The sequence below is a fragment of the Pteropus vampyrus genome, unplaced genomic scaffold, assembly GCF_000151845.1.
Source record: "Pteropus vampyrus isolate Shadow unplaced genomic scaffold, Pvam_2.0 Scaffold144, whole genome shotgun sequence".
Lineage (NCBI taxonomy): Eukaryota > Metazoa > Chordata > Mammalia > Chiroptera > Pteropodidae > Pteropus > Pteropus vampyrus.
The window spans coordinates 2,767,561-2,781,125 of NW_011888925.1; the positions used below are offsets into that span (position 1 = coordinate 2,767,561).

The 13,565-nt window shown below is 50.5% G+C and overlaps 1 protein-coding gene across 3 annotated transcripts; it reads left to right on the forward strand.

The window, feature by feature from the left end:
* Positions 1–160: 160 nt before the first annotated feature.
* Positions 161–13,468, forward strand: DPF2 (double PHD fingers 2). 3 transcript variants are annotated; one of them, XM_011368804.2, is made up of 11 exons: positions 161–306; positions 4,431–4,591; positions 4,992–5,099; positions 5,425–5,588; positions 6,485–6,577; positions 6,694–6,772; positions 8,355–8,492; positions 8,619–8,747; positions 8,917–9,029; positions 10,156–10,237; positions 12,158–13,468. In XM_011368804.2, the coding sequence occupies exons 1-11, from the start codon at positions 275–277 to the stop codon at positions 12,232–12,234; spliced, it is 1,176 nt and encodes a 391-aa protein (XP_011367106.1). In that variant the 5' UTR covers positions 161–274; the 3' UTR covers positions 12,235–13,468. The 3 variants fall into 3 exon arrangements, with proteins under 3 accessions (XP_011367106.1, XP_011367107.1, XP_023391539.1); XM_011368805.2 differs by having other exon boundaries at positions 203–341; XM_023535771.1 differs by having other exon boundaries at positions 242–346.
* The last annotated feature ends 97 nt before the right edge of the window (positions 13,469–13,565 follow it).

Here is a 13,565-nt window from a genome sequence, read left to right on the forward strand (position 1 = left end):
CTTCGCGTTTCTGGACCAGGACAGAACCTCCCGGCGGCCTCCCGCTCCTCCAAACTGGAGAGGCGGGGCTGGAGCGGGCGGCTCGGGGCGCGCGCCCGTGTGCGCCGCGCCTGCGCGTCGGGCTCGTCCGCGGCCCGGCTCCCGCGAGCCGGCTGGAAGCGCGAGCGCGCGCGCGCCTGCGCAGAGGGACGAGGAAACTGGGTCCCCGTTAGGTCCCGGCGCTTGCGCGCTGTGGGCTCCGGGCCTCCCGGCCTGAGGGAGAGGAGCAGGGAAGATGGCGGCTGTGGTGGAAAATGTAGTGAAGCTGTGAGTGGTCGTTCCTTTCTCTCCGAGGCCAGGAGGTCTTGGAAGGGCACTGGGAGGAGCGGGCGGTGCGGGAGGGAACGAGGCGAAGAGAGGGACGTGCCCGGGAAGGCCATGTTGCGACTCCTGCTGGGGAGGGCAACTGGAGACTCTGGAGAAGACGTTGCGCTTCTTTGGAAACTTGTGGAGGCCCTGAGGGGGGCACACGGGAGCTCCTCCCGGGCAGCCTCCCTGGGCTCTGCGGGGCTGTGCGGCCCGAGCGCTCCTTCGGGCTTACGGTTTCCAGACTATGGCGCCCTCGTTTGCGTACGAGAGACACAGTCCCGGGCTCGCTCCCGAGACGCCGCAGTCCGGAGGAGCCGGGCCGAGGGCGGACCCGCGCCGACCCGTGTCCCCGCCAAGCCCGGCCCCAGACCCCTCCCCATCGGCTGCCGGTCCTGGAGCAACAGGCTCGGCAGCTCTGCGCCGTGAAGCACCGCGGAGCTGTTTTGTGCTAAACAGCCCCGTGACTTGGGGGAGGGGAGGGGGGCGTCTTGGGTACCAGGTACCCAGGACCAGAAATATTCTCGGGGAGAATTTGTTGAAGAGCAGATACAGAAGGGAAAGAACTTGAGGGGAGAAGCCTTTCGCGCCGGCTCGTCCCAGCCGTCCAAACACGGGAACAGCCCGGGACGTCTTTGCAGCCTGCAGGGGCGTCTAGGTCGGCAGTGCCCTTGCGCTGGGCAGATGTCGAGCAAAGTTAAAGGTAATGGTCGTTGGGGAGACGGCCTGTTAGCTCTGAGTTAAAGATGCTTTGGGACTTGATTTAACCCAGCCTCCTCCCTGAAGAAGAATCTGAATGAGTTTTGAAATGGGTTCGTGCCCCGTGGGCGAATAGAGAGCGGGCTCTTTTTAATTGGACTTGGTGCTAGGGTAGGACAACTGAGAGCTGTCTATTTGTCTAGTCGGGGCTTTTGGATTTTGACTGGATGACAAGGTAATAGCGGTTTGGGAACTATTCTAAGGAGCTCACAGCTTCTCATTTTCGTCTTTGTGGTGGGTTGAGCCCACTCTTCCCAAGAGCCTTTTATGAGGGGACATAGCTTCTCCCCCCTCCTGGAGCCTTTTCTTTGAGAATGCTTTCCCACTTCCATTAAGCTAAGTGCCTTCTCCTCCTCGTGTGTGTGTGTGTGTGTGTGTGTGTGTGTGTGTGTGTGTGTGTGTGTGTGTGTGTGTGTGTGTGTGTGTGTGTGTGTGTGTGTTTAACTTGCTTTCAGCTCTATCCTGCTGCCTCTTTCAGCCATGCCTCCTCCCAACACTATTATCTTTCTCTCTGATCTGCCCACTCCAGTTTCCCCAGCTCGCTCTTCAGGCTGACATTTCCCTCAATTTAGAAGTAAGGCTGTTGATCTACCTTTTATATAGTTATTCTTCCTGACTCAGACGTTCTTTCTTTGTTTCTCTGCCTTTCTCTTTGTTGACTCCCCCCATCCCATTGTAAGGGGAGGTTTTACACAGGTTTCATGCGTCTCCAAAAAGAAAGCTTCCACCTTAGAAATCTTACTATACTGGGGGAATGTCAGACTTGCCTAGGTTTTGAGAGTTATGTGTAATGAGATTTTCCGTGTGGAAAGACTATCTTCAGGAAAATAGGATTGCCAGTCCTTTTGTGTAGTGTTAGAAGTGAGAGGTTGGTTGCCTATTTAAATAGAGCGTGGCTTCTTATTTGTCTTTAAAGAGCTGTGGACATCGTGAGGGTCACCAGCCACTGGTTCCTGAGTATCGTAACGAGAAATGAACTTTCTCCTCGGTTGCAGCTTCAGAGGGCTGTGGGTCACAATTAATACATTTTCCTACATAACTTTCTCCTGAGAAGGAACTTCCATTCTCCCTGGACCGTTCTCACCCAGGAAAGAGAGGCTTTTCTGTTGCTTTTCTTGATCATGGTGTGCCTAGCCTTCTGACAGCCGAGGTTATACATCAAGATCAGGACTACTAGCTCAATTTTTCTGACTCGCATCTTGTTCTGAGAGAAGAATTTTCATATTCGTAAATTCTGTCTCTCCCAAATGTGGTGTCAGAATTGAACCGGTCTTTAAGGTGTCTTATTAGGGTAAAATAATAGTATAAAATAGCTGTGGCTGCTGACTAGTTTTGAAACCTTCTGAATTAGATGAGAAGATCTAGAGAATAATATTAGCTTCAATTTCTTGCATTAGGAGCCTTAAGTTCTTAGGAGCTCTCATTCTCGCTCTCCTTATCAGATCCTTCCCCCCACCCCCAACTCGTGTTTCATTCCCAGCTCTTTTACTCACGAGACAGTTTGCCCCACCTTCTGAAATTCCACTTAACTCAAAGAACTTTGATAGAACATCTCTGATTCATTTTCCCTAAACTGTTTCCAGCCTTCTTACTCTGACTTTGCAGCTCTCAGCCCTGCTGGCCCCTTCCTTCCATTTGACTTCCAGTGTCAGTATCAATTCCCATCAGCAGAAACAAAGGAGCTGCTGCACTCAGCCTTGTTTATCCAATTTTCCTCTGTATTATGAGGACATGGCTGCCTCCTAAAGGCAAGCAAATGTGAGCCTGTTCATCCTCTCCACTCCAACAGAAGATTCATGCCTACCTCAAATTAATCATTATAGCTCATTGAATCGAGCCAGGCAGTTTTGTGAAGTCACCGCCTTGAGTGTGGTGTGTGTGTGTTTCATTTGCTGGGAACATGCTAAGCTGTGCCTAAGTGGTCTATTGTGGCTGCTCAGTGAAAGCCTCCCTCGGATTCCAGAGCAAGGTTTGTTGGCATAGCTCAGGTTATGGACGTAAGCAACAGAGACTCACTCTGTCCAGCTTCTCATGCAAGGGGTCTCTCTCAGAATATGTTAGCGCTTATCTAGTCCAACTTCCCCAGTCTATAGCTCTCCACATTTATTTGGTGACTTTCAGCCAGGCCAGGTCTTTTTACTCCAAATCAAATCAAGATTCCCCAGACACCTTCACAGGTACTGAGGATACTATGGGAAAGAAATAACCTCTGCCCTCTATTTATTTTAAGTTTGATCAAATACATAAATATGAATTGTTATAGTTTAAGTTCCAGTGCTAAAGTGCTTATTAAACCCTGAAGGATGAGAACAAGATTGGTTCTATATATATTCTCGTAAGAACCAGATAACTTCTGGCACGGTACAGTTTTCCAGCTTCTAAGAGCACTTAAAAGTTTACCTTTGAATAAAGTTTCAAATTGAGTCTTTTGAGTCCAAGGTTCGTTCTTATATAATTTGATGGTGTGAAAAATGGAGACGGGTCTGGGATGGGCTTTGAGCAAACAGGTGTTGTATTGGTGTAATGGTACTCAGTGAAGAGTTGGCTTCACGCAAGTTCGGGTGTTTTCAGATGTTTTCCATTGACTATAAAATTAGTATATAGAATTAATTAGTTGGCTGAGTATCTAGTTCAAAATTCAAACGATATAAATGAGTGTGTTGGAGAATGTCCCCTAGTCACCTGGTTTTTCTTCCTGGAGGCCTACAGTTTCTTTTCCACCTCTTTGTTTCATAATTGGTGGCATCCTATAAACTTCTCAGCACTGAACCTTGCTTTTTTTTTTCTGGTTATCTGGGAGATCGTTGAATATCAGTACATGAAGAGCGTCCTTCTTTTTTATGTCTAAATAGAACTTTACAGATATACTGTAGTTTGCTAACTATATTTTAGTAAGTCCCCCAGACCTTATTGAATTTTTTCCCTCTTTTGTAAAAAGGGACTAACCTTCACTTAGAGTCATGAGGGTTAAGAGCAAAAACATCTTGAGCAGTACAGGGTTTGGACTCCTGAGAGGCACAGAATGAACATTAGTTTCTTCTCTTTGTGGGTTAGACTTAAGTCTGATTAGACACATGATGAAATCATGTGTTCCTGATGGTAATTTATTTGTAAAGTGCCTTTTCTCATAATGGCTTCGTGAAGGGGCTCAGTGTCCCCTGAGGCAGAAATGGAGGCAGATAGAACCAAAGCAACAATCTCCCAGTCCCTTGAGCCTTCTAAGGAACCAGATGGCAAGGGAGACGGATAGTTCAGCACGCTGTGCTCTGCCCCTACCCCCAACACGTATATACACACACACACGCCTGATTTTATCTTTCCTGCAGCCTGGGGGAGCAATACTATAAAGATGCCATGGAGCAGTGCCACAATTACAATGCCCGCCTCTGTGCTGAGCGTAGTGTGCGCCTGCCTTTCTTGGACTCACAGACCGGAGTAGCCCAGAGCAACTGTTACATCTGGATGGAAAAACGACATCGGGGTCCAGGTGAGGGTCCAGAGTCAGGAGCACAAGGAGGCAGAAGCTCCCTCATTTTAGGGTTGAGCCGGCTGAGAGTGTTTTCCCCATTTCCACCCATGGCCTTTCCACGATTAGAAGCCCAGGGAAGAAGAAGCAGACAGATTCACACCAGCATCTTGGTTTTCTGCAGGGCTGCCCTTCGGAGGCCATTAGTTGGCCTCTGCAGAGCTGTGTGTTAGCCAGGGCCCCTGACTTCATAGTTATCGTTCTTTTCCATAAACTGTCCCACCCCACCCCTGCCCCCAGCACTGCCCATATTCCTCCTTTGCTCTAGAACTCAGGTGCGTCCTACTCATCTAGAAAATGTTCAGTATTATTTTCTAGGACCAGATTAGGGCTTGACTCCCTCTCTTTCTTCTTTCCACAGGTTTGGCCTCTGGGCAGCTGTACTCCTACCCCGCCCGGCGCTGGCGGAAAAAGCGGCGAGCCCACCCTCCTGAGGACCCAAGACTTTCTTTCCCATCTATTAAACCAGGTAAAGCACACTCCTCTCTGAGCAGAGGCATGGCCTGCTGCGTGATAAGAGGCCTGCTAAGCTCCTGTGATGCACCAGGCTAATGCTGAGATCCTGAAGATATTAACGTGAATAAGATATAGTTCCTTTTTTCAAAGAACTCAGTCTAACAAAAGAGATAGGTAAACAGATAAGTTATGGTACCAAGTGGACTAGGGTGTCTTGGTTCCTGGGCAGCCAGAGACCAGAAGATGGTGACTGGCTTGTGGCTGACCTACCACAGTAGACCCAGAGCAGTCCGCATCCAGCTCTCCTGGGCCTTGCCTTATCCTGACCTTGCCTGCAGACACAGACCAGACCCTGAAGAAGGAGGGGCTGATCTCTCAGGACGGCAGTAGTTTAGAGGCTCTGTTGCGCACCGACCCCCTGGAGAAGCGAGGTGCCCCAGATCCCCGCGTCGATGATGACAGCCTGGGCGAGTTTCCTGTGACCAACAGTCGAGCACGGAAGGTACAAGATTAACACTCTGGCTAAGGGCACTTTGATGAAAACCAGCTCCCTCTTCATCAGAGGCTGCTCAGTAATCAGAATGGGAGCCGAGGCAGTGGGCCAGTAGGCAGGCCCCCGGAGTGGTGTTCCTGCTTCGCCCTAAGCAGCGCTGCTCCTGACCGGCTTCAGTGTGACTGTCCAGTCTTTCCTGCTCCTTTCTAAGTACAGACTCTCCCACATTCATCTTTTGTCATGAAAAACTTTTGGTGCCTGGGGTTACATAGGTATAGCAGACCTGGCCCCTGTCAACAGGGATGATAAAATTATACATAAAAATATTAAGAGCTGGAAATACTCTGGGCACCGCACTGAGTGCATTTCCATCATTTTCTACAGTCTGTACAACCTCATGAAGTAGGTGCTGTGGTCCCCATTTTCATGTATAGGGAGGCTGACTCAGCAGTAAACAGAACCCCGCCCCCCTCCCCACCACACACACACACAAGGCCACACAGTTGAGCAACAAAGCTCTACATCTAGGGAGCGAGGTGCTGGAAGGGAACCGCTAGTAAACGTGCTCCTGGGCAGCAGGTCAGAAGCAGGAGAGGGCATGGCTCCTCGGGGCATCAGGGAAAGCTGAATGGAAACATGGCATCTGATCCAGCCACTTGGGGATGGTGGGAAAGACATTCCAGGCTTAGGGAACAACGTGAAGAGCAGCAAGAGGAAGGAAAGCCCAAAGCACTGACGGGAGAAGGAATGAGATTATAGGGTGTCAGAGGGCAGCAGTGAAGAACGAGGCTGGTGTAGAGGGGCTGGGTCACAAGGGAGGTTCTGGGTGGCCTTGCCAGTGTCATCGTCTGAGAGGTTTTGGGTGTATGTTATTTCTGTCCATCTTAATGTTCCTGTCCACTCAGCGGATCCTAGAACCAGATGACTACCTGGATGACCTTGATGATGAGGACTATGAAGAAGACACTCCCAAGCGTCGGGGCAAGGGGAAATCCAAGGTGAGCGTTGAGGCGCTTCCTGCAGCCTGAGGCAAGAGAGCTCGGCAGCCACTTCCAGGAGAATTTATCTCGTTAGCCTGCACACCTTAAGAGCATCTTTTTGCCCTTCTCGGCAGGGTAAAGGTGTGGGCAGTGCCCGTAAGAAGCTGGATGCTTCCATCCTGGAGGATCGGGACAAGCCCTATGCCTGCGACAGTGAGTGCCTCCCGAGTGGGTGGGTAGTCCTTGCCTGGACCCAGCTCCTGCTCAGGATGTGAGGAGGGAGGGCTGTGTTCTTGCTCAGAATGGTAAAACAAGCCTGGACTCTTGTCCTGCCTGACGACTGGTTCCTTCTGAGACCCCTGGGAAGCCCCGGCCTCTGCTGCCTGACGGGTGGGACCTGCATGCTCTGGGAGAGACTTCTGCTGTTCCCCTGGGATGGGGGTGCCGGTGAGGGGGCACACAGCAGGCAGAGTCAGTCTCTTGATAGAAGACATCCAGGTCTGCTGGCCCCAGTCAAGCCAGGGCCCCAGGAGTCCAACACCGAGTTTTTCAACGTCTGCTCTCGCCCCCGCCTTTTCTCTGACTCCCCGCTTCTGCCCCTCCACCCTGGGAGCACCGTCGCCGCTGGGGTTTCTCTCTTGTTTGTTCCGCTTTCCTGCTGCTGCTGCTCCTGTCTCAAGTGTATCAAGGCCTCTTCTTCTCATGACTTTTCTTTCTGTCTTTCAGATAGTTTCAAACAAAAGCATACCTCGAAAGCGCCCCAGAGAGGTAGCTCTCTCAACTTTTCAGACTTTTGGTTTTCCTATCCCTTTTTCCCTCCTCCCTTGTTCCTCCTGCCTTTCTCATCTCCTGTAATGCTAGTTTAAAAATCTCTGGACTGGCCCGGGGATAGGAGCGATGGACCTTCTATTGTGCTCCAGTCCTCAAAATCCTAGAAGTTGCCTCTATCACTGCTCATCTCCCACAAACTTGCCCCTAGGGCTGCTCAGGCCCGTTGCATGGGGTGGCTTTAAAAGCATTGTAAGGAACCCATTACAGCAGATCCGTCTGTTCCTCCTTCCCCAAAACAGATTCTTGGTGGTCAGCTAATGTTCTCCACCATTCCGCTCCCTCCTCCCCCCGCCCTCTCCCCATTCCTTTCCTGCCGGCGCCCTTGCTCTTCTTGGTATCACTGCTCAAAAGTACAAGATGCCTCGTGGGGATCTGCTTTCCTTGCTGGTTGGTGGGGTTGGGCAGTGCGCTGATTGGGAGTGTCTATGAATTTCTTTGGGGGCCAGCTACCCCAAAGACTCGATAGGTTATCCCCAAGAGACCCAGCCTCTACTCCTTTACCCACATTGGGCAGAGATGGGCTCTGCAGTGTATCTGGGGTAGCCTGAGCCTCTCACATTTACTAAGAGGGAAAAAAACTTAGATTCTCTTTCTCACTTTTCCTCCTTCCTGCCACATTGCAAGACTGTAGAAATTCCCTTTCCTTCCTCTCCTGGAGCTCCCTAGACTATTCCTAGGGCAACTGGTGGTGGGGCCAAGGCTCAGCCTTCCCCGGGCAGCAATGTGGGGGAGTAGAGGCGGCTGTGGATGGGGGTTCAGTGGGGAGAAGAGCCTTAGAAGCTGGACAGGCCCAGGGCCTGATGCTCCCGGCCAAGGGGAGGTGGTCATCAGTAAAAGCGTGTCCCAGAACAGAGCCAGTGGGCGCGGGTGGTTGCCTCTGCCTCAGGTGGAGCCCCGCGGCAGAGGGGCGGAGACGCGGCACTCTCAGATCCTAACGCTTTCTCTGCATTCTCTCTCCCATCAGTCTGTGGGAAACGTTACAAGAACCGACCAGGCCTCAGTTACCACTATGCCCACTCCCACTTGGCTGAGGAGGAGGGCGAGGACAAGGAAGACTCTCAGCCACCCACCCCGGTTTCCCAGAGGTCCGAGGAGCAGAAATGTAAGCCAAAGCATCGGAAGGGGGCCAGCAGGAGATGGCCTTGTTATGAAAAACTTTCAGAGATATTGAGAGGCCCTAAGACCCCCGGGGGTATATCATCAAAGTTCTTATGTTTTTTCCCCGCAGCCAAGAAGGGTCCCGATGGATTGGCCTTGCCCAACAACTACTGTGACTTCTGCCTGGGAGACTCAAAGATCAACAAGAAGACAGGACAACCCGAGGAGCTGGTGTCTTGTTCTGACTGTGGCCGCTCAGGTACTTCCAACCCAGGGGCAAGGACTGCCACAGCCAGCGCCCAGTCACAGCCCCCAGATGGCTCTTGGCTTGCCAGCATCCAGTAGCTGTCGCAGTCAACCAGGTCACCCCACCTCTCCCCCGTTTCCAGCTGCCTTTTTCACTTACTCCTCCTCCCCTTCCCCAACAGGGCATCCGTCTTGCCTGCAGTTCACCCCCGTGATGATGGCAGCCGTGAAGACCTACCGCTGGCAGTGCATTGAGTGCAAGTGCTGCAACATCTGCGGCACCTCTGAGAATGACGTGCGTGTCCCCACCCCTTCCCAGCAGGCGCCTTCTCAGCTTTTACTATTTTTTTCCACGGTTCCCTCTAAAGTGAGCTTGCTCTTAGAAGGGAGCAGGACCCTCTCCACCATCCCAGGTGGAACTTTGTTTGGCAGGTGTTTATTGAGTATCTGCTTTGCGTCAGACACTGCTCTAGGCACTAAGGACACTTAAACAAGACAAACAAGATCCCTGCTTTCATGGAATTTACGTTCTTGTGGGTACGAGCAATAAGCAAGGAAATGAGTGACATTTTTATGATGTGCTTTGAAGAAAACGAAACCAGTAATGTGGCAGAGAGTCACTGGATGACTGACTTAGTTAGAGATGGCTTTTCTGAGGATGTAATGTTAGTTTTGAGGTTTAGATGATGTAAAGGAGCTGGTCTAAGAAGCTTTGGAGGGAGAGAATTTCCAGGAAAGGAGTAACGAGTGCAAAGGTCTTAACGGTGGACAAGCACGTGTGCTTAGCCGTAGACTTCCTGCGTTGATAGGGCAAGTAGAAGATGAGATTGGAAGGCAGGCACCACCAGATCTGAGGCTTTAATCATAGGAGTGATGTGGCCTGTCTTTTATTTTAAAAAGATAACTTTGGCTGCTCTGTGGAGAATAGATTGTAGGGCAATGGTCCCCAAACTTTTTGGCACCAGGAGCTGGTGCTCCCATGAGAATCTAACACCTCATGATCTTAGGCAGAGCCTAGGGGTGATGCTAGCACTGAGGAGCAGCTGCAAGTACAGACGAATCTTTGCTTGCTCGCCTGCCACTCACGTCCTGCTGTGTAGCCCGGTTCCTAACAGGAATGGCCCAGGGGTTGGGGACCCCTGTTGTAGGGCACACAGAGAAGACCATGAGATTAGTTAGGCAGCTGGTAGGGTCCAGGTGGGATGACAGTGACTCAGTTGGAAGGAGACGGACAACAGCAGCTTTCGCTCCAGAGATGCCCATGTCTGTTCTTAACTGCCACCTGTCCCATCCATCTTGGAAGTAGCAGCAGCGTCTACAGATGCCCTCGTTCCTACCTGTCCCCAGTGGACCGAGGCCCATTAGTCATTCACCATTACTCATTCACCTTCTCACTTCCTCTTCTCTCTTGCCTTCTCTAGGACCAGCTGCTCTTCTGTGATGACTGCGATCGTGGCTACCACATGTACTGTCTTACCCCGTCCATGTCTGAACCCCCTGAAGGTAGGTTGCCCGGATCTTTCACTCAGCAATTATTTTAGTAACTTGGACCATCACCTGTACAATAAATGAGTGGTGATAAATCCTTATCAGTGACATATCCTTCGAAATTAGAGAGTAGGCACTTTGCCTTCACTCAGGTTAGAATATTTTCCTAGGATTTCAGCTTGAGGGTTTAATGTTTGCATAGTATCACCAGATACATTTGTGAACACAATATCAGCAGCCGGAGAGAGCAGATGCTAAGCAGAGGACAGTTACTGGAGGGAGTGATTTGTTTTCTTCCAGCCAGTCCTGGAAACTCAGTTCATAGCTTATCTGATGTGATGCTTCAATATCAGCTCTTTGAACTTGACAAAATTGAGCTCATTTCCACCCGACCTGGATGGGTATTGAACCTGGAGCCTGTATGGGTACTACAGTCTTCCATTAGTTTGCAGAATAATGCTCCAAGTTTATGGAAGCTTTTTGAGGAAAAAGCTTTTTGAGGCAGCAAACAGTGGCTGCCTCTCTACCAGTCTCCTTCTAGCCAGATTTCTGTGCTAAACCCCCTCCCTTTATAGAAATTCGGGAGCTTACTCGGGAGGATGTGAATGCCCCAGCACAAAGGATGTGGGCCAGCATTCCAGGCTCACTGTGTGATATAAGCTGATTTGTGATACAGGTCAAACTGCTGTCACCCCCTAGAGAAGGAGGCCACTAACGAAGTCTGAGAGTTCTTTAGCAGCTGCAGGGGAGCATTCAGCCCTTGTCATCTAGCATTCAGCTCTTGTCATCTGTCATGCTGAGTTTATAAATCTACTTTGAGGAGAAGTAGTGAGTTCCGTGTTTTATTTTTTTAACCATAAGATATCAATTCACAGACAGAATTCTACATTAACTGTAGAAGAGCTTTCCTCTTGAACTACCATCAGACACTGAGGTAGTGGAGAGCCGCAGGCAGCTGAAGGGGGATCCCGTAGAAGCCATCAGACAGTGTGGACTCTAGGTCAGGAGTTGGCAAACTGTGCCCCATGGCCAAATCCAGTTGCAACCAGTTTGTATAGCTCTCAAGCTAAGAATATTTTCCCATTTTTGGAGAGAGTTTTAAAAAATAACCAAAGCTCTATGTAGCTCACAAAGCCTAAAATATATAACTCTTCACAGAGAAGTGTGTCAGCCCTCTTCTGAATGTTGACCTTTGGGTTAGAAAGGACCTTATATTTTTCATTCACTTATCTCTGAAGAGCTGAGAAAAGCTGTGGATTCTTTTCCCCCAGAATAATGTCCAAATACACATATGTATAATTATGCTTATAATTTTAAGGTATTAAGGGCTAATTCTATATCTTAAAACATAGAAGAATCCAATCATAGTAAATATTAATAAACAAGGTATGAGCCAGTTATTTTTCTTGTAAGGGACGTGATTTCTTGTTTTTCTATGAAACTGGACTTGAGCCTACCAAGTTGAGTCTTCATAGTTCACCCCCTTCTTCTCTGGGTTCTCAGCCTTTACTCAAACACCTAGTGATGGTGGGTCGCCCATCTCATCTTTCCATGGTTTTCACAAAAAGCTATCTTGTATGGATTCAAAATTGGTTTTCCTAGAGCCCTTATTCATGATCTTTATTCTAACCATTGGGGCCATGAGAACTAAGTCTAGTTCTATAATCACAGATCTAAAGCTAGGATGCTTTAAGAAATTGTATCTGCCCAGGCCCTTCTATATCTGTTGAGAATTATTTTTCATGATATTTGAAGACCTAGTGGTTTCTCTCAGCTCAGGATAACGGAAACTTTTGCTGCTGCAGAACGCCTTCCATCCTGCCTGTAGCCCATCGTGCTACTAGGTAGGGGTGAGGTGGGAGTGGAAGCACAGCAGGTAAGGGTTGGGCGAGACCCACCTGGGACCCACCCTAACCCCACTGTGCTTCTCTGCAGGAAGTTGGAGCTGCCACTTGTGTCTGGACCTGCTGAAGGAGAAAGCTTCCATCTACCAGAACCAGAACGCCTCTTGATGTGGCCACCCATGCTCCTCCCATGCATCTAGGGCTGTTTCTCTCCTCCTCTCTTGTTTCTCATACCCACCTTTCCCTTCCTCCTCTCTTTCACAAGTCCAGAGAACCTGGGGTGGTCGTGCCAACCTGCCTTTGGCAGCAGCAAGCTGAGGTGGCAGCTCTGCCTGCCTCTGGCCCACGCCCTCGGGAGAACGGAACAGCACACCGCCCACCCCAGGGTGCACCTGCGGATCCTGCTTCTCGCGGCTCTCCACAAAGTGCATTCACTCTGCCTGCCTTGGGCCCCGGCCTGGTGATCACAGGGTTCAGACAGTGTCCTCGGAGAAAGAGTGGGGGGCATCTCAGTTCTCTCTCCGCTTTGCCTCCACTCTGGTCCCTGGGGTTTTCCCTTCCCCTAGAGGTGAGCCAGGCCAGGGCCTCTTTGCCAGGCGTAGCAGGGAGCGAGCAACTGAGCAAGCGGAGGTGGCGCTTGGAAGGACTTTCCATGCCCTTCCTGCTGCTTATCCCCACCGCCTCCTTCCCCCAGAGGGGCACTGTGGCCCTATTCCTGCTACCCAGGATCCTTTGCCCGCACCAGGATGTTCTTGGTCACCCTCTGGGCTCTGCCTTGTCCCACCCTAGGAGGGTAGCAGCTTCACCCCGAGTCTTCCTCGTGCTTACCTGGCTCACTCTCACAGGTGGTCTCTAATGGCCACAGCATTCCCCACCCTTGGAATTTCCTACCTTCCGCCTCCTCATTCCCTTTGGTTTTGTGGGGAGAGGGGAAGCATTGGGGGGCCGGGCCAGCCACTTAGAGGTCACAGGGAGACGTTGGATAATGTGCCTGTTTTTTAACTCGATGAAAAAGCCTACCTCCAAAATCCCCTTTTTGTTCTTCCTGGACCTGGGCATTCAGCTCCTGCCCTTAACTGAATTGGGAGCCTCTGCCTCCTACTCTGTGCATCCTGGCCCCGGGGTCACGGGGAAGCCACATAGACGTCCCATTCTTCCCTTGCACGCTCGCTAGCAGCTGGTAAGGTCTTCACATCCTGATTCCTCAGTTTTCTGGCTGGTGACACTGACATTAAATACTGGGAGGGACACTCCATGCCAGGACACGCTGGAGTGCCCTTCCCCTTGGCTATGGGCAGGCCCTAATTCACTGTCGCTTTGGAGTTGTGTCTTTTTTCTTCCTCGCTCTCTCTCTTGGTTCCTGTATTCTAAACATTAGTACAAATAAACATTTTTACACAGAGCCCTCTGCTGGATGGTTTATCTCCTGACTCCCTGATTTTGAAGGCCACTTCATCCTAAAACTTTCTTAGGACAGTGATTTTTAAATGTTTATAAAT